The 18814-nt window shown below is 52.8% G+C and overlaps 5 protein-coding genes across 5 annotated transcripts; 3 read left to right on the forward strand and 2 right to left on the reverse strand.

The window, feature by feature from the left end:
- Positions 1 to 200: 200 nt before the first annotated feature.
- ANOM_007240 (type I polyketide synthase) lies at positions 201 to 7889 on the forward strand (the record flags this gene model as incomplete). Its single annotated transcript, XM_015552496.1, has 8 exons — positions 201 to 603; positions 663 to 1092; positions 1193 to 5546; positions 5612 to 5896; positions 5955 to 6029; positions 6090 to 6430; positions 6491 to 6968; positions 7020 to 7889. 8 exons carry the CDS (start codon positions 201 to 203, stop codon positions 7887 to 7889), a joined length of 7236 nt encoding a protein of 2411 aa, XP_015406506.1.
- An 888-nt stretch (positions 7890 to 8777) lies between these two features.
- Positions 8778 to 10576, reverse strand: ANOM_007241 (FAD-binding oxidoreductase; the record flags this gene model as incomplete). Its single annotated transcript, XM_015552497.1, has 3 exons — positions 8778 to 8856; positions 8971 to 9662; positions 9758 to 10576. The coding sequence occupies 3 exons, from the start codon at positions 10574 to 10576 to the stop codon at positions 8778 to 8780; spliced, it is 1590 nt and encodes a 529-aa protein (XP_015406507.1).
- Positions 10577 to 11341: 765 nt separating this feature from the next.
- ANOM_007242 (glutathione S-transferase family protein) lies at positions 11342 to 12222 on the forward strand (the record flags this gene model as incomplete). The annotated part of the gene is made up of 5 exons (XM_015552498.1): positions 11342 to 11369; positions 11428 to 11450; positions 11505 to 11675; positions 11736 to 11860; positions 11925 to 12222. 5 exons carry the CDS (start codon positions 11342 to 11344, stop codon positions 12220 to 12222), a joined length of 645 nt encoding a protein of 214 aa, XP_015406508.1.
- A 1658-nt stretch (positions 12223 to 13880) lies between these two features.
- Positions 13881 to 14833, forward strand: ANOM_007243 (uncharacterized protein; the record flags this gene model as incomplete). The annotated part of the gene is made up of 2 exons (XM_015552499.1): positions 13881 to 13965; positions 14031 to 14833. The coding sequence occupies 2 exons, from the start codon at positions 13881 to 13883 to the stop codon at positions 14831 to 14833; spliced, it is 888 nt and encodes a 295-aa protein (XP_015406509.1).
- Positions 14834 to 17735: 2902 nt separating this feature from the next.
- ANOM_007244 (uncharacterized protein) lies at positions 17736 to 18569 on the reverse strand (the record flags this gene model as incomplete). The annotated part of the gene is made up of 1 exon (XM_015552500.1): positions 17736 to 18569. One exon carries the CDS (start codon positions 18567 to 18569, stop codon positions 17736 to 17738), a length of 834 nt encoding a protein of 277 aa, XP_015406502.1.
- Between the last annotated feature and the right edge of the window lie 245 nt (positions 18570 to 18814).

Below are 18814 nucleotides of genomic sequence, written 5' to 3' on the forward strand. Positions count from 1 at the left end.
GCACCTCATTATCCTCAGATAAAACTGCGGCCTCACTCATTCTTTCTCTCCTGGCCCAAGACTTGCCCTTTCCTTCTCTGTCATCTTCATAAAGTGGCCATCTTTCTAGACTCTTGAGACCACAACATCACAAGCACGACCACAGCTTGTTTGTACATACCGTCCATCTGTTTCCCTTAATCGATCCTTTTGCAGACACAATGGACAGCGCCCAGTTTAAACAGGAGCCCATGGCTGTCGTGGGTTTTGCCTGCCGACTTCCTGGTGGCAACCACTCCCCCTCAAAGCTGTGGGACTTCCTAGAGAGAGGTGGTGTCGCCTCCAATGAGGTCCCAGAGACTCGCTTCAACATCAAGGGTCATTATGATGGCTCTCACAAGCCGGGAACCATGCGGCCCAAGGGTGGCATGTTCATTGGCGACGTTGATCTCGCCGACTTTGATGCCTCTTTCTTCGAGATCGGTGGTACCGAGGCCATTGCCATGGATCCCAACCAGCGCCAGATGCTCGAGGTTGTCTTCGAGGGCCTCGAGAACGCCGGTATTCCCCTAGAGAAGGTCGACGGCGCGCCTGTTGCGTGCTTTGTCGGCTCGTATGCGTCAGGTAAGCTCAACTATCAATGACCACCAGTTGTTCATAGAGACCTAACCCGGCGCCTCCAGACTACGGCGACATGCAGAACAGAGACGCCGAGGACCGACCAGCAAACTGCGCCATTGGTGTCGGCCGTAGCATCATGGCCAATCGTCTCAGTTATTTCCTCAACGCCAAGGGCCCGAGTATCACCATTGACACGGCGTGTTCCGGCAGTTTGGTTGCCCTCGACCTGGCATGCCGTTCCATCCAGTCAGGCGAGGCTTCCACGGCGATCATCGCCACGAGCAACTTCTACCTCAATCCTGATCACGTCATGGATATTGGCAACGTCGGTCAGGCACACTCCCCCACTGCATTGTGCCACACCTTCGACATGGATGCCGATGGATATGTCAAGGCCGAAGCAGTGAGCTGTGTCATCATCAAAAAGCTCTCAGATGCCATTCGAGACCGTGATCCGATCCGCGCAATTGTTCGGGGCACGGCTTCAAACAGGTATGTACTCTCCTCTATTCACTAGAGCCCGCTTCCCTCCCCCCCCCTACCTCTCCCTTAGAAAAAATGATTAGACATACCTAACACAAGAGTCTCGCAGTAACGGACGGACAGGCGGTATTGCCAGCCCCAGTTCTGAGGCGCAAGCTGCGGCCATTCGGCGAGCGTATGCTAACGCTGGCATCTCAAACTTCAACGATACTGCCTACCTTGAATGCCACGGCACTGGCACGCAGGCAGGCGACCCGACTGAGGTCAATGGCGCTGGGTCAGTTTTTGGAGCCTCACGCTCGGCAGAGCGACCTCTACTCATTGGATCCATTAAGAGCAACGTTGGTCACTCAGAGCCAGCTGCTGGTAACTCTGGCCTGATCAAGGCTATCATGGCCATTGAAAAGGGAGTCATCCCCGGCACGCCTCTCTTCATCAAGCCGAGTCCAAAAATTGACTTTCTTGGTAACAAAGTCAAGGCCTTCCGCACGGCGGTTGCGTGGCCAGACAAGGACTTCCCTTTTCGCCGAGCCAGCATCAACTCATTCGGCTATGGCGGCTCCAACGCGCATGCAATCATTGAACAGCCTGAGGAATCTGCACGAGATCACCATGTGTCGTCTTACAGAAATCCGGATGACTATGACGATGCAGAGGAGAGCGAGCGCCCCTATACTCTGTTCGTATCGGCAAACGATGCTCAGTCTTTGAAAAGCAATATTGAAGCCCTCTGCAACCACCTCGTCAACCCCCGAGTCAAGGCTAGCCTTGCTGACTTGGCGTATACGCTCACAGAACGCCGTACACGACTCTGGCACCGTGCCTTTATCACCACTCACAGCACTGAAATCCAAGAAAACGATTTTACGGTCGGCAAGCGAGGTTCGAATCCGCCAAAGGTCTCCTTCGTCTTCACGGGGCAAGGTGCACAATGGCCCCAGATGGGTAAGGACTTGCTCAACTACTTTCCATGGACTCGCTCGATCCTTGAGGAGCTCGATGGAGTACTCCAGGCCCAGCCCAACCCCCCATCATGGTCTCTTGTGGAAGAGTTGACCGAGTCCCGGTCAGCGGAGCACCTGCGGCAGCCAGAATTTTCGCAGCCGCTCGTCACCGCACTGCAACTTTGCATTGTTGCTGTGCTGGAGTCCTGGGGTGTCGCACCTAGCAGCGTCATTGGCCACTCGTCCGGCGAGATTGCGGCCGCATATACTGCTGGCCTTCTAGACCGCGCAGGCGCGATCAAGGCAGCCTTCTACCGTGGCCGTGCAGCGGTCAATCGCAAGTCTGAGATTGAAACTGATGTCGGCATGCTTGCTGTTGGTCTTGGACCCGACGGCGCCCAACCATTCATCGAGAAGTATTTGGGCAGCGCTTGGATCGCTTGCTTTAACAGCCCCACCAGTGTGACCATCTCAGGACGCAAGCCGGCGCTTGAGTCTCTGGCCGAAGACATCAAGGCTGAGGGCCATTTTGCACGGCTGCTGCAAGTTGATCTGGCTTACCACTCAGAATTGATGCATCTTATTGGGGTCGAATACAAAGACCTGTTGGATGCTGACAGCGCGTTCCACGCCTCGACGTCCTCGTCCCCTATTAGCATGTTCTCTTCAGTCACCGGCCAGAAGAAGGAAGATATCGCAGATGGCGAGTATTGGAAGACGAACATGGTCTCTCCTGTCCGCTTCAGCGAGGCCTTGACAGAGCTTATCAAAGAAGATTCGCCAGACATGATCATCGAGATTGGGCCTTCCGGTGCTCTGGCAGGTCCTGTCTCCCAAGTGCTCAAGCCTTTGCCGAGCGGTGCTAACGTGGCGTACGCTGCCGCTTGGGCTCGAGGCGCCAAAGCAGGCGAGGCCCTCTTTAACGTGTCCGGTCGTCTTTTCATGGCTGGCGCTTCAATTGACATGTCTGTTGTGAACCAGTACGACAAGAGCACATGCCACACCATCACTGACTTGCCCAATTACTCCTGGAACCATACCATCAAGTACTGGCATGAGAACGCCGCCAGTCGAGACTGGCGTTTTAAGCAGTTCATCACTCACGACCTCCTTGGATCCAAGATTCCCGGTACCTCGTGGGAGTCATCAACGACTTGGCGCAAGCATCTCTACCTTGACAATGTGCCGTGGCTTCGTGACCACAAGATGGGGCCTGACGTTTTGATTCCCGGTGCTGGTCTCGCGACGATTGCACTCGAAGCCATGTACCAGAAGCATTGTGCCCTACACCCAGACCAACAGCTAGAGGCCAATGACCTGTGTTACCGATTCCGAAACGTCAAGTTTGAGCGCGCTGTAGTTGTCGAGGAGAACAAGCCGACTACTATAATGTTGACGCTGTCGAAGGTGCCGGGCAGCAAAGACTGGCACGAGTGGCGCATCCAAACCTACGCTGATGGTGTGACGTCTGACCATTGTGGCGGCCTCATTCGCGTCCAGGAGCCCCTCGGCGATGACGAAGCCCTCACAGGTGCAGATCTGGTGCCCTTGAAGCACCCTCAGTCGGCCAAGCTTTGGTACAAAGCACAGCGCGAAGTGGGAATGGGCTTCGGTCCTTCGTTCCAGAAAGTCAAGTCATTCGAGACAGTCAGCGGCAGCCGCAAGTGCCGAGCACTCGTGGATCTAAACCCGCCCGAGTCGAAGTGGAAGCCCGAATCCTACTATCCGCTGCATCCTGCCACTCTGGACTGCTTGTTGCAGACAGCCACCCCAGCAAATGCTGCCGGAGAGCGAAGCTTGATCAAGGACACTATGATTCCCCATCTCGTCGATGATATGATCGTGAACAGGATGCCCAAGGGCATGACTGAGGGTTTGGCCGTTGCCGAGTCGATATACACGGGTCGTGGCCGCCAGGATGTTGCCAAGAGCTGGATCGCCAACATCGACATTCACGACCCCGCGACTGGAGCACCCATCCTCAAGGTCAAGGGCTTGAACTATATCAAGCTCGACACTGACGAAAAGCCTGACCCTCACGTCTTCCAATGTGTGACTTGGAAGCCAGACATCACGCTTCTTACACAGGACCAGCTTTCCGTTCTTTCGGCCAACTCAGCTGGCCCGCTTGACACGGTCCTTGACCTGATTGCCCACAAGAATCCCACCCTCAAGGTCCTTGAGTTGAATGTAGATGAGTCCGACAGTTCGACGCTGTGGTTTGCCGGCGAGGACCAGGCGGTGCGTGCGGCTTACACGCAGTACGATTTTGCCAGTGCTGATGCCAAGACGCTGATAACTGTCACGAGCGCCAACGAGTCGAAGAGAGACACTGCCTTCCATCTCATGAACGCATCAAAGGACGGTCTAGACTTCAGCACCGATACCAAGTATGACCTGGCAATTGTCAAGGCACCAAAGGGCAAGGACGAAGTCTTGGCCCAAGTACTTCGCAACCTGCAGACTCTCCTCGCTCCACATGCAACGGTCACCCTAGTCCGTCAAGAAAGCGAGCTACACACGAAGCTTGCAGGCGTTGTGAATAAAGTGAAACCCACACAGACAGGTGACATTGATGCTGCCAGCTCATCGTCTGACGAGACTGTCGATACGCCGCTGTCGTCTATTCCTTCTACGCCACCGGAGCTGGATGAATCAAAGAATGGCGCCATAAAGCAGGAGACATTGTCGTCCCTCCTCAAGGAGAACAACGTCTTCGGCTCCGTGAAGGAAATTGCAACTGCACCAGGCAATGACTCAGTGTTCTTGCTGAGCAAGGAGTCCACGACTGACGTTGCTGTGAGCCCTCAGCAGCTCACCGTCGTCAAATTCCACGCAGACAGCCCCAAGCTTTCGTCCGGCTTACAGAGCGCGCTTGAGGCTTCAGGCTGGACAGTCCGCACTTGCCTGGTTGAGGACTTTGCATCCCATAAAGATTACCAAGCCAGCGCAGCAGTCCTTGTCGTTGACGAGCTGCTGAAGCCTGTGCTCAGGGACATGCCTGAGACACAGTGGGATGCTTTCAAGGAGCTTGTAAGCGGTACCAAGCCGGTGGTGTGGGTTACCAAGGGGGCTCAGACTGCCAGGGTCACAGATCCTGACAACGCGCTCGTTCAAGGCCTCTTCCGTGTGGTACGCAACGAGATCCCGGACGCCAGGCTGGTCACTCTCGATATTCAGTCGGCGCTCAGCGCGGCTACCAATGTTGCAATCGATCAGGTGCTGCGGAAGGTCCAGGCCAGCCACGACAGCGAGACAGAATATGCCGAGCGCGACGGAGTGGTGACCATCCAGCGTCTCATTCCCGACATCGAGCTCAATGACTTCAAGACTGCGGAGCACAAGGGCCTCGAGCCTGTGGTGAAGGGCTTGCACGCCACTGAGGCACAGGTTCGCCTCCAGGCTGAGAAGGTTGGTACGCTCGAGAGCTTGACTTGGTGCGAGACCGCTGTGGGTGAGGTGCCAATGGAGCCTGGTATGGTTGAGATTGAAGTCAAGGCAGTCGGCGTCAACTTCAAGGTACGTTTGAAACTCGCCTATGTATGCGGAGAGTATGGTCTGCTAATGCCTTTGTTTTTGAATAGGATGTTGCAACAACCATGGGTATTGTGCCAGAGAATGAGTACACGATCGGTTGCGAGTGCGCTGGCGTCATCAAGCGCATCGCACCTGGAGTCGACAAATTCAAGGTTGGAGATCGCGTTGCCTGCATGCGGAGTGGGACATATGTGAACCGCGTTCAGTGTCCCGCTGATCGTGTGCATGTCATTCCGGACAACATGAGTTTTGAGGATGCATCGACTATTCCGCTGGTATACTTGACCGCCATTTACGCGTTGTACCACCTTGGAAACCTACGAGAGGGCCAGGTATGATGATATGCTGGCTTCCCTTGTTCGCGCCATCTTGCTGACCCTTTCTGTGTAGTCCGTTCTTATCCACTCCGCAGCTGGTGGTGTTGGTATCGCCGCTATTCAGCTTGCTCAGTACAAGAAAGCAGACGTAAGTTTATGGCTGAGAGCATGTAATGGCTGCAGATTCTGACAGTGGTTGGTCGTATAGGTCTTTGTTACTGTGGGCACCGCTGACAAGCGGGAATATCTGGCCAAGAACTTTGGCATTCCCGAAAACCGCATGTTCAACTCGCGCAATACCAAGTTTGCAGCGGACATCCGACGCGAGACAGGCGGTCGAGGCATCGATGTCATCCTCAACTCCCTCATTGGTGAGCTGCTGGATGAGTCGTGGCGTCTCACGGCCGACGGCGGCATCATGGTAGAGATTGGCAAGCGAGATATTGTTGACCGCAACACTCTTGCCATGGAGCCGTTCGACCGCAACTGCTCCTTCCGAGCTGTCGACCTTTCGTACACCAAGGAGATCACTAATGAGCTGATCGGAAGGTTCGTTCCCCGTCTTACTGCTAACGTGTTATCTTGGGGATTCTAACAATGGCGGAATAGGTTGCTCGAGGAGATTTTCGACCTGGTTAAGGGAGGTCACGTCGGGCCGATCCATCCCATCAGCCAGTACAGCTTCGACCAAGTGATTCCCGCTCTGTCGTACATCCGCCGTGGTCAACACATCGGCAAGATTGTTATCTCCAGCGGTGAAGAGGACCCGCAGCTTCCTATCCGTCCAGCCGTTCGCAAGCTTCAGCTGAATGCTGACGTTTCATATCTCATTGTCGGTGGACTGAAAGGTCTCTGCGGCAGTGTTGCTGTCCACATGGCCCGCCATGGAGCGCGTCACATCGTTGTAATGAGCCGCAGTGGTATCGATGACGAGGCATCGGCACGGTGCATTGCACACTGCGCGGCATGGGGTTGCGAGGTGACATGTGTCAAGGGCGATGTTGGCGACGCCAGCTTCGTTGACGATGTTTTCAAGTCTGCGCCCAAGAGGATTGCTGGTGTGATCCAAGGTGCCATGGTTCTCAGGGTGAGTATGCTGCGCCTGTTGCTTGAGAATATTTGACTGACACCCAGACAGGACAAGCCGTTTGAGACGATGACGCATGACGACTATGTGACTGGTCTCCACGCCAAGGTAGCTGGTACGTGGAACATACACCACGCAGCACAGCAGCAGCAGACGCCGCTTGAGTTTTTCAGTCTGCTATCCAGTATCTCTGGTGTTGTCGGCAACAAGGGTCAAGCCAACTACGCTGCCGCGAACGCGTTCTTGGATGCGTTTGCCTACTACCGGCAGGCAAAGGGACTGCACGCCAACACGGTCGACCTGGGAGCCATTCAGGATGTTGGCTACATGGCGGAGCAAGGTGGAACCCTTGAGGCACGCTTTGACAAGCGTCAGTGGACTCCCATTGATGAAGCTATGCTGCGCCGGATCATGAGCTACTCCATTTTGCAGCAGGAGCATCGACCAATCCACAGCGACAGTAGCGCTCAGCTTGTCACAGGTCTGGCATACCCGCTGGTGGCTGACGGATCCGACTTGGCGAGCGAGCCCCGCTTTTCTTACCTGTTCAGCAGTCATGCTGGCGGCAGTGGTGCTGGGGACGAAGCAGGCGAGGGCAACAGCGAGATGGAACAAGCGATCAAGGCGTTCCATGTTCTTCACGGGACGGGCGCCGAGGTCGCGGCGCTGAACACAGCTGCACTGGGCCTGTTGCAGCCGCAGATCACCAAGCTGCTGCGCCTCGAGACGGAGATGGAGCCAGGCAAGCCGCTGTCAGCGTACGGGCTGGATTCGTTGTCGGCCGTTGAACTGCGAGGCTGGGTGCGGCAGAAGCTGGGTGCCGAGCTGAGCACTCTCGATATCACCAACGCGAGCTCGCTAATTGCCTTGAGCGAGAAGCTGGTGTCGAAGCTTCCGGCGCCCGGCGAGGGAAAGAAATAGGTAGTTTATTGTTTGTAACATGTTCTATGGAGTTAGGTGATTGCATTTTGTTAGAATGAATATAACCCATGGATGCGAAAGATTTAAATTTCTGAGATGTTGAACCAGCAGTACCAAGTAGCATCAATTTTTAAGCATCCTTTGATTCCTTTCTGAGACATGATTAATCGCCTATGAATTCGAGATTTGAATTCACATTGCATGATCTGGCCAAGAATTCTAGGTGGTTTCATAGTACTTTTTGAGAATTTTCCCCCAATAGCTCTCGGACGGGTACCCTTGAAGGTCGATCGGGAGCTACCATGATACGCCAGATAGCTTCAAGGTTGCATGAGATATAGCAGATAGAATATAATCAGCATGCTCGATAGGAAAGAGAGTGGGTAACCTATCTGATACCACTATTGCAGCTACTAGAGGCCACTGGACAATAGAATCTTATTAGATAACGAAACGCAAACACACTTTAGAGATATACAGATAAAAGATTTGATAATTCCACCTTTACCTATTATAGTCTTGATTGCTTTGTCATAACTGTGTCAATATATTGAGATAGAAAAAGATAGGTGTGTATATTACGGATTCCTGGTGACTTATACAATATGTAGACACAACATAGTCTATACTATTGCTAATAGGACTACTCGGGTCCGGTACGACCAGGGTCAGCACCGTTCCTGAGAGCCACAGGGTTACTTGAGTACATGACACCAGCCATGCGCGCCACCTATATTTCCTGAGGCTTCTCCCAGCGTGAGCGGCAGCGCGCTGGATGGGCATGTCACCGTGCTTCTGAATTGTGCTGTCTAAGTAGGCCAAGACAAAGAATCGTAAATTCTCGACTGACATGGAAACAAAAGGCATCGTCCAAGGCTCAAAGGAACATTAACGGCGGCCAGGCATAAGCCAATCCCAAACTACGCCTAGCCACGAGCGGTTTCCATCCGGATTGGATCCCTGCGGTCTGAATATAAGTTAGTAGAGATATCAAACCGGCATGTATTTGAGTGGTTCCAGTGAGTCGACAACAGAATGCATCATTTTCAGCTAGTAGATACCAACTATCAACTAAACTTACAAACGGGACTGAATCTTCTCATCCGCAACATGCGAGATCTTGAACCCGCCCACACATAGCTTCTGGAAGACCTGGTCCGGGTCGTACTTCGCCGCCGCAAGCTTCATCCTGCGCACATTCTCCACGCCGTAGCTGCGCAGCGGATCCTGCGACCCGTCCGCGTAGTTCAGGTAGACCCAGTCGAGGTTCCCGTTTTCGATCGTCGCCGCGTATGCCTTCAGCTCCGCGACCCACGCCCGGATGCGTGGGTAGGCAAAGGCCTGCTGTGCTGGTGTTTTGAGTAACACGATGGCGACGAAGAGCAGGCCGTCGACGCGCTGGTTCTGCACGCCCATGACGTTGCCGCCGTTGCGCGCGGATGTCTGGCCGTAGGCTTTGGGAAGCGGCTGGAGGAGACACTGCGTCGTGAAGTCGCCGTCCGGGATTAGTGCTTTGAGGTCATTCACGAGACGCTCGTGCAGCTCGGTCGCTTTGGCGACGATGCGCGCGTCGTTGGCGAATGTCGCCGTGTAGAAGGTGGACTGGTGGTCTCCCGGTGAGACGTCGTACTCGGACACTCCGCCCAGCACCGTCGTTTGTTTACATGTGTCCATGATTGCGGGCAGCTCCTTGAATCCGTGGTATGCTGGGGCGTCTGCAATGCCGGCGAGTTGCGCTATGGCGACGACCACAACTATATCCTTGAAGTCGGGCTGTTTTTCCACGTGAGTATTTTAGCTGCTGGTTAAGGGCGACTTGGGACATACTAGGAGAGGAGACACAAGGTAAGTAAAGAGAAAGCCCAGACAGTCGTACTCATTCGCCCAGAGGCAGCATCAAACTCACCCGTATATGTGTGGAACCAGAGCATGTGGCTATCGGGGTCCGACTCGACGCTGGCCGTGAACCGCACCAGCGCCTCCGTAGCCTGCGGCGTGACCTGCTTGGGGTAGATTTTCAGTCCGCCAAAGATACCGTCACTCTTGAGCGCGTGCATCTTGTAGTTAGTCACGATACCGAAGTTGTTCGAGCCGCCCTTTAGCGCGAAAAACAGGTCGCTGTATTCATCCGCCGTGGCTGTGACGATGCGTCCATCCGCAAGCACCACCTCGAACGAAATCACGTCGTCGCAGGTGAACCCGCGTCGCCCCGTCGAGAAGGAGATCCCTCCGCCCAGGATCAAGCCCCCCACGCCAACGGTGCCGTTCCGACCGCCGGCGACGATACGGCCGTGCTTGTCCAGCTCGCTGTACACGTCGCGCCAGCGGCCCCCGGGACCGAGGTCGACCGTCTCGGAGGCGGCGTCGAAGCGCGTCCAGTTCAGGAGGCTGAGGTCGATGGTGACGCCGTTGTTGATGTTGTTTGCACCGGCATGTGGTGTGTGGCCGCCGCTGCGGACGGCGAATTGCACTTTCTTGTTGGCGAGCGTCTTGACAACGGTCGAGACCTCGCTGGCAGAGCGCGGCCGCACGATGCAGGCGGGCTGGAGGCGTGCCTGCTGCGACCAGTAGCTCTGCACCCGCGCCGTGTACTCTGCATCGTTGGGCCAGAGTACTTCACACTCGATTTGGGCCTCGGTCAAGGCTTGCGCCAGGACAGATCCCTTCGTGAATGAGGGGGTCGTCATTGTAGATTTCGGTGTCAAGACAGGGAGGCTCTAAAAGTTAGCGCGTTGCCCCTCCGAGGAGGGATACATAGAACTGGTAGAATAAATAGTGGAGCATATTGGATCATGCCATATGGGTGTCCCATTGCTGTCGAGAATCTACGCAAACGCGTTCTGTCTGGACGTCGAAAGGTGGTCGGAGATGACTGGCTTACATGCAGGATGACTTTCCAGAGGGGCGAGCGTTAGGGTCCAGACCCCACCATGCGGGCTTACTTATTATAAGGCCAGCCCGGTAATCAAGATCCGCGGCTAGTAACCCTAACAGGATCTTATCACTGTCGAAGCTTTCTGTGTCAGCTTACGTTTGATCTTAATTTCACGCATGCTTATCTTTCTAAGTAATCCTTGTAATTACAAAGTAACGACTCCAAGAATGGGTGCCTAAGAGTAGGGTTCTAATTTGGTCACGGCCAACCGTCATCTCATATAGGTAACTACATAGGCAGAAATATAATCGCCGGTGGAGAATTATGATTAGAGTAAGATAGGCGTGGGGCGCTGACACGACGGAGAACGCCTTGGGATCACGGACACCGTCGCCTCTGTTAGGCACGATGGCGCTTCTAAGGCACAGTACTTAGGTCGTGAGCATTTCCTATGCTCTATCAATGTACTTTTAGAGAGAGGTCTTTCTAGATACATAATCTCAATCCAACGTTTAAGAGTAAAGAATCGTTTCAATACTCATCCTTTCTAGCAATCCGAGAACCAGCACCACACAAGATGGAGCCCATCACAGTCTACTACTCCGGTCAGTACAATATCCCACATCTTGGATGACATCAGCAGACAAACTGACAGCTTCACAGGCGAGGCCTTCAATCCATGGAAGGTATGTCGCAGAAAGAACAGAAGACCTACTACCCCCCGCTGACACTCTCACCAGGTCGTCCAGATTCTCGAAGAGCTCAGCCTGCCCTACACGCTGAAGAACATTCAGTTCGACAAGGTCAAGGATGTCGAGCTCACCAGCGTCAACCCCAACGGCCGCGTGCCGGCCATTATCGACCCCAACACCAACCTGACGCTGTGGGAGTCGGGTGCCATCGCTGAATACGTAGGTCTGCGAACAGTTCCCCCATTTATACCCCACGAGCCCTGACACTGTTCCCCGCAGCTTGTTGAGCAATATGATACGAAGCACCTCATTTCCTACGACACCTTGATCGAAAAGAACCAGACCCGCCAGTTCTCTCACTTCCAGGCGTCTGGCCACGGGCCACCGAACGGCCAAGCCGTGTGGTAAGGCTCCTCTGACGAGTTCCCCGCACACGAGCTCGGTATTCACTGACGAAATCTCCACTAGGTTCATGATGTACCACCCGGAGAAGGTGGCGTCGGTCATCGAGCGGTTTCAGAACGAGACCGAACGCGTGGCCCGTGTTTTAGATGGTATCCTGGCCAAGAACGGGACCGGATGGCTGGTCGGTGATAAATGCACCTACGCTGATCTGTCGTTTTACCTCTGGGGTCTGGCGAAAGACTTGGCTTGGCCGCAGAAATGGGATAACGCCGAGCTGCCGCATTACACGGCCTGGATGAAGAGCATGGCAGAGCGCCCAGCGACGAAGAAGACCATGGCGCTGCGTCAGGAGAAGTCCTGAATGGCGGATTAGAGATGTGGCCGAACCTGTAATACGCGGTAGTGTTTTCGCAGGTTAAATAGTAGCAACGCAGATCGTTTCTTGGCTATATTTTTCCGTAGGATCCTCCTAGTATGATTGGCGGACATTATCCTGTGCATTAACGGTCGATACGCTCGTGCTCCTGTGTGGTGTGTCGTCTTATGGGTGGTCGTATATCAGCGCCGAGGAATCCCCGTCGGATCCTGTCAGAATCGGGCACGAGGATGCAGCTTCCATGGTCACCGAGGCTTAGTAAAGTTTGGCAAAGCAAGGGATCATCCTTCTGTAATTCGTCGATTCGTTTCATCCAAGATTACTTGTCAGATTACTAGTACTATTCTTAGCAAGGAGCATCGGAGAGAAACCGAAGGACTTTAGCCGGAATGGATCGAAGTCCACTAGCACTTGGTACTAGTAGTCTCTGACAGAGATAAGAGACGGCCCCGTCTTACCATGTGCTGGTCATCGTCGAAGCCTCAATCTCGCTTACGGAGTAAAGTTATCTGCGAGTGAGTTGTGTCCCGAAACCTAAACAGATTACCTTCACGGTGTCGCTAATCGAGTTTTATAGAGTAGGATCTATTGCGATCATGGCCATTGGTCGCGATGATAGTGGAGGATGATCAGTCCCTGTCGTTGGCTAGTCGTATATGCGTGGCGGTTGCTCGGACTCCCACTAGTGCGAGTTAGCCCTAGTTAGCCCTAGTTAGCGCTAAGTACCTAGTAGTTCGTAGGAGTTACCCTTGAAGCGAGACTTAAAATTTACATGACGCATCAAAGGCGCCCAAGATTCCACTCCAGATCGACCAGGCACATGCGGTGGCACTCTCACGTTGTGCTTGTGCTTCAATTGAAGTTCACCAGAACCCTAACCTGCACCGATCAGGTCAGTTGACTCAAGCCAGACGGCAGATCAACATGAGTGTCTATCTTTCACCCCGAGGAAGATGGTGTTCTCGAACGATCTGCGAGTGGGATTGGGAGGGAGAAAACCGAAGAGGGTCTGGTAATAATATCAAGCTTTTATAGCTGCGGCTAATGTATCCGTTCATTTTTCGCCCCTTCTACTCCAAACCCACTAGCCACCACCAGTCATCTCGCATGCCTGCTAACTAAAATCTGATAATGCCCTCTCGCTCTCCGGGCCTGGAGATCGTGCCTAAATCCCGTCAGCCCCACTTCAGGACGATTCGTAAGTCTTAGCTACCCTGGATGTTGGTTCGGCAGGTGATTTCATTCGCGTTCTAGGGCACATTCCACTGCGGTACCCGCACGGGGTTACATCGCTTTCCAACTTTACCCTCACTCTCGCGAATCATCGCCAGTTGGAAATGATCCACCTGTATCCTCAGACGTTAGCGGTTCCATTGCTCTGCACGTTCAGATCCTGCAACTGCCAGACTCGGTTTGATGGAGCAGAGAACAGTCCAGACGTGCTGACAGGCGCGGTGATACGAGACTGAGGTCGGCCTCTACCGCGGCACCGCCACCATGGCCCCCACGACCACTATAGGGCCCCCCGCTGGTGGTACCTTTGTATTTGTACATGTACGCACTCACCAGGATCTCTAAGAGCCGCTTATTTGGCCCTCTATCGACTCGAGCAGTCACTGTTGCAATTGAGATATTGGCCCGAAATGGAAGACATCAACACCATGGACATCCTCGACCCGGTCGACCGCCGCCGCGCACAAAACCGTCTAGCACAACGCCGTTTTCGAAGTAAGTCACACCAATGGCCACCCCAGGGCACCGTTCCCCAGCTAACAAGACTCTTTCCCACGAAGAACGCTGTCAGCAAAGGCTCCGACAAAGCGTGGCTATCCAGACCGAAGCTGCTTCGACATCTGAACCCTGTTCATCGTGTACGGCCGGAGACACGGCACCACATTTCCTTACCTTACAATCGGACATCCTCCCGGACGCCACCAAAGAACCCGAGCATTCACTGTTCTCCGACCACATTGACACCTTCCTCATCCCGGACCACATCTTCCCACCCACGCCCGAACATACCCATCTCTCCGACACAGTCACATCGTCGTCGTCGGGCGACGGGGATAACAGAGGCCCATTGATAGGTGTAGAGGCACATCCAGACACGGTGAACCACATCGAAGGCAACACCGGGCCTACGGGAGTTCCACGCGCCGCCTCCGCGCCCACCGCCAGCTGGAAAAGCCCGCTGCACGTCGCCGCGCAGGAAGGTTATGGGGGCATTGTCCAATTGTTGCTCGAGCATAACGCCGACTGTAACGAGAAGGATAGCGAGGGCCTGACCCCGCTGGCACACGCGATCCGGGGCGATCATGAGGCGGCCGTCCGCCTGCTGCTCTCCCACGGCGCTCGGCTCGACTACACAGACGGCCCGGGCTGCTCGGTGTTCCACTGTGCGGTCATCCATCGTCGGGAGGCCCTCCTGCGTCTGTTTGCCACCCATTGTGCCGCCAATCTGGCCTTGCTGGACGCCTTGGATGTGGAGGGCATGACGCCGCTGCACCGGGCGGTCGTCACAAATTTCGAAGCCGGCGTGCGCATATTACTGCATCACGGTGCCAGTGTGCATCATCGAGCCCAAAACGGCCAATAGCCCCTGTTCTGTAATGATCCACGACATAATGAGCAAGCCCTAGATAGAACGCGCATGGAGCGCGCCGGCTACATTGTCTCTCTCCCAACTCCCTATAGATAGAACGAGCAACCCCGTTGTGTTTAGATTAGCGGCTTTTTTTAGCGTAAGGACTCATAATTGAAGTTCTCTTTTTGTGTACTCGTGCTGTAGTCGGATTCATTCTCCATCAGCGTGAAGATGTGGCGGCGGCTTGCCAGTAGCTCAGCCGCAGGAGTGATCCTGATCCGCTGACTTCACGAGGCTTAGTGATTTTTAAGTTTAGCCAAGGTGCTTATCTTAGCTAAGCTCATAGAACGAGTAGTATAGTTATACGGAGAGTAGTACGAAGCCTCATATCCTCGTATATTCAATTCCAACGATCAAAAGTGCGGGCAAACGTGCTTTTGAGAGACGCACCATGTCCATCCGGACGGTCCGATCATCCAACCTCTCATTCCACCGACATTCCCCCCTCCGTCGTGTCAGCGCCCCACCCTGCGAGGCAAGAGGGTCGCTGATCTCCGATGATAATCCGATGCCTGATTATATTTCTCAGTAAGACGAGTGTGATGACCAGGCAGTACACGCAAGCTGGTGAACGCACGCGTGGGCATGATGGATGCCTTGCGATATCGCTGATCCGGGTCAAGCCGAAGGATCTTCTCGCCCCAGACGGTCATTCCTGAGATGGGCTGAGGGTTGAAACAGGCAATCTTTCCTTCCTTCCGCCCCAGCGGCTCGACTGCTCCAGGACGGCGACGCTTCTACTTAAAGCAGCTCGACCCTTTCCGGTGTACCACATCGACATCTTCGAGGCACTGAAGAGGTAGGAGGTCGAGAGGCTGCGACACAGCCATGAGAACCCTTCGATGTTGAGAGCGTCAAGACTGACACATCCTGGAGTGGACGCCCGCGAGATCATTGTACGAGCGCACAGTACTGTCTGCCCTTGCCTCATCGTGATTGTGGCCGGTACCAGGCTCGGGAAAGACACGGTGAATAGTAAAGTTGATTACTTTTCTTCCTTCATCAGGGTATGAGTCCCGATGTTCCTTGGTGTAGTTCCCTTAGTCTTGACGTAGTATCATGAACATTAATGATAGGTATTCACTGTGGCGGTTATTGACCCCCTAAATCAGACACGCCTCGAATTAGATATCCTCGTGACATGTTGCCGTTCATGCCATATCTCCCAGGCGTCCAATTCAATTCCCTGTCGTGGTTACATAGATCTTGGGTATATAGTCGATGATGGAGTTTAATATGGGTATATCTCTACGAGAGAGGCTTTGTCCTTCTCTATATTCTTTTATGAATCCTACTGTTGTTTATTAATTTTGTGTGTGTGTGTTTGGAATGAAGATATAGATAGACAATGAGTTGTGTCTCCCGTAGACTGCTGTCGATATGATACTTATATCTATTCTTCTAGTGCTAGCTCTGTCTTAAAACAACAAGATATAGTAGTATATGAGGAGCTCTAGCTTGAATATCTAGATGTCTACGGGATCTTTTAAAACGACCCCAAAGACCTGTTAGTTTCCGATTCGTGATTCCTGTCTTGCAGATTAGGCCCAAAGATAGTTGTAAATACGCTTGTGCTTGTTGCTGGTTATTACGATCTATCTACTCTAGGGCACTTGTTGACTGACTGAAGGTAGAAGCTGCAGTAATGAACACTTATCTATCCTAAGTAGTGTGCAACATTTAACTATATGTAGCTGAGGTAAATACGTAAGCGAGAGGATATGCGCAGGCCGCTGGAAAAATTAGATTCGTTAAAAGGACAGGTTGTTACACAACTATATTGTATGATTATCATTGCGTGCATCTGGGGCATAGTTAGCTGGGATCCTCGGCAGACAGAATTCCATAATTGTACAACATAATAGTTAGACTTTAGAGATACTTGCTTAGTCCACATGAATTGTCAAGACTGGGAATATAATTTAAACTACTGTATATCTATGGGCTGAGCGGGCTATATTGAACGCAATTCCTTCGAATGCAGACCAGAAATAAACCGTGATTATCAAGGTCACTATACATAGGAGAGATAGAAGTATCCTCGTTTCAGGTTCTTTGGAGCCCATGTCTTGCCAGATTTCTCTTTGCGTCTTGTTCAGAATAAGGACGATGAGGGTAATATAATGGCAGGGTGAGTCTCTATTTAGATTTCTGCACGGGCGTTTTGGAATTCAGGTACTTCCTAGGTTCCTCGCCAGGTTGTATCGTAGAACCAGATACCAAGTCTCTAGCTCCCCACCAAGCGGTTTGGCTTTGGCTTTGGGCCCGATTTGTTATTATTGTATAGCATTTAATACGACCTGTGCTAGATGGCTAGTCAAGATGGACACTATGACAGCGAAGATGGGGACTTACGAATGATTAGTGAATATGTATAAGTAATAGCTAGCGTGAGGCTATCTCATAGTAGCACCTGTGAAACTTCAAGGGAAAATAGGTGATTAAATGACACTTCTCTTAGGTTATATTGTGCAAGAGTAATTATATAGTATAAGTTCTTTAGTTGGGGTCATCCAGCTTGAATTTATCCAAGGGTAGGGGAACAATACTATCCCCTTGGTCGCACTGAAGTGTTGGCGCTGAGGTTGGTATTGGGGTTTGGGGAGCTTACAGATTTATATTGTTACTTTGTGCCAGTCGTAAAAGAATTCTGAAAGATACTTATAGAGTCCAATCCATATATTAACAATTTCTGTGGCTTAGCGGTGATTATTAGGACGCTTGCTGTATTTCCCGGATTGTTTACTTTGATATGCATTTTGCTCTGAAAGAATCTAGACCTGCGACAGTTCTTTTGTCTTCTCACCAAACCCCTCAAAAATTAGGGTCCACATTCATCAATAGTAAACTATCCTCACAACTGCTCATACATAACATCCGTCCGCAGAGTATACTTCGTCCCCCGAAACACCGAATCCCCACCATGAAGCAGATCATACTGCTGAAATACAAGCACCGACCCCATTTTCGGGAAAACCCTCAGCTGCCTCTCCTTCTCCTCATACCGAGGAAGAAAGGACGTAGCACCCCCGAGCAACTTGCCCCCAACATCCAAGTTAACTTCCTCCTCTCCTTTCTCCACCCGCGTCTGCTCGCGTACCAGTTCCTCGAGATCCTGCTCCCCGTCGCCATTCAGATACAAATGAACTGTATAAAACGACTTCTCCTTCCGATCGGGGGTAGTATAGAACGCATCCCAGTGCGGCCTGAAGTACTCCCCGCCTTCATACTTGAGAAACCGGAGTCGTTCATTCAGTCTCGTCAGTTTGTAGGTCTTATTCCGGCCCGCGAGCCCGGTGGCAAGGGGCCGGTTCTCCAGTCGATCGATGTCGAGGTCTTGGAGAAAGGGCATTAGTCGATTTAATAGTTTCTCCGCTAGTTCGGGTGTGTCCCAGATAATACGCCCGCAGTTGCGGGTGTCTGTGGCCAGTTTTTGTCGTCCGTTACCCACGTTGATCATGGCGCGTTCCCAAACGGGTGTGGTCGACTGGGGAGTGAGAGTTGTTGCTTCTGCGAGACGGATTAATTCGTTACATTCTTCTTGGGTGAGGATGTTGTCTATTATTGCTGCGAAGCGGTCCTTGTACTCGGGCAGTGGGGGGTCGGAGGTTGCAAAGTCGATTTTGTGGTATTTGGCTCCGGACGGCGCTTGTGGGGGAAGAAATTTGGGAGTTGTGTGCGGGCTCATGGTTGTGAATATGATGTGATGATGTTTGGGATATGTTATGACGGCGGGCTGGATATCATATTTAAAGTGGCTTCGGGGGCCTGATGCCTAGTGTCTGCCTTACGGGGCTGCCTGGGAGGCTGAGTCACAACATGATCTTGCCATGTCGTCCGTTATATGACCGGTATAATGAATGATGGCTTGTATTGTATCTTGTTTACTGCGTCTGCATTGTTGCGAGTTTCCGTAAGTTCCAGAAACTGCAT

This window comes from Aspergillus nomiae (assembly GCF_001204775.2).
Source record: "Aspergillus nomiae NRRL 13137 chromosome Unknown contig00150, whole genome shotgun sequence".
In the NCBI taxonomy this organism is placed as follows: Eukaryota; Fungi; Ascomycota; class Eurotiomycetes; order Eurotiales; family Aspergillaceae; genus Aspergillus; species Aspergillus nomiae.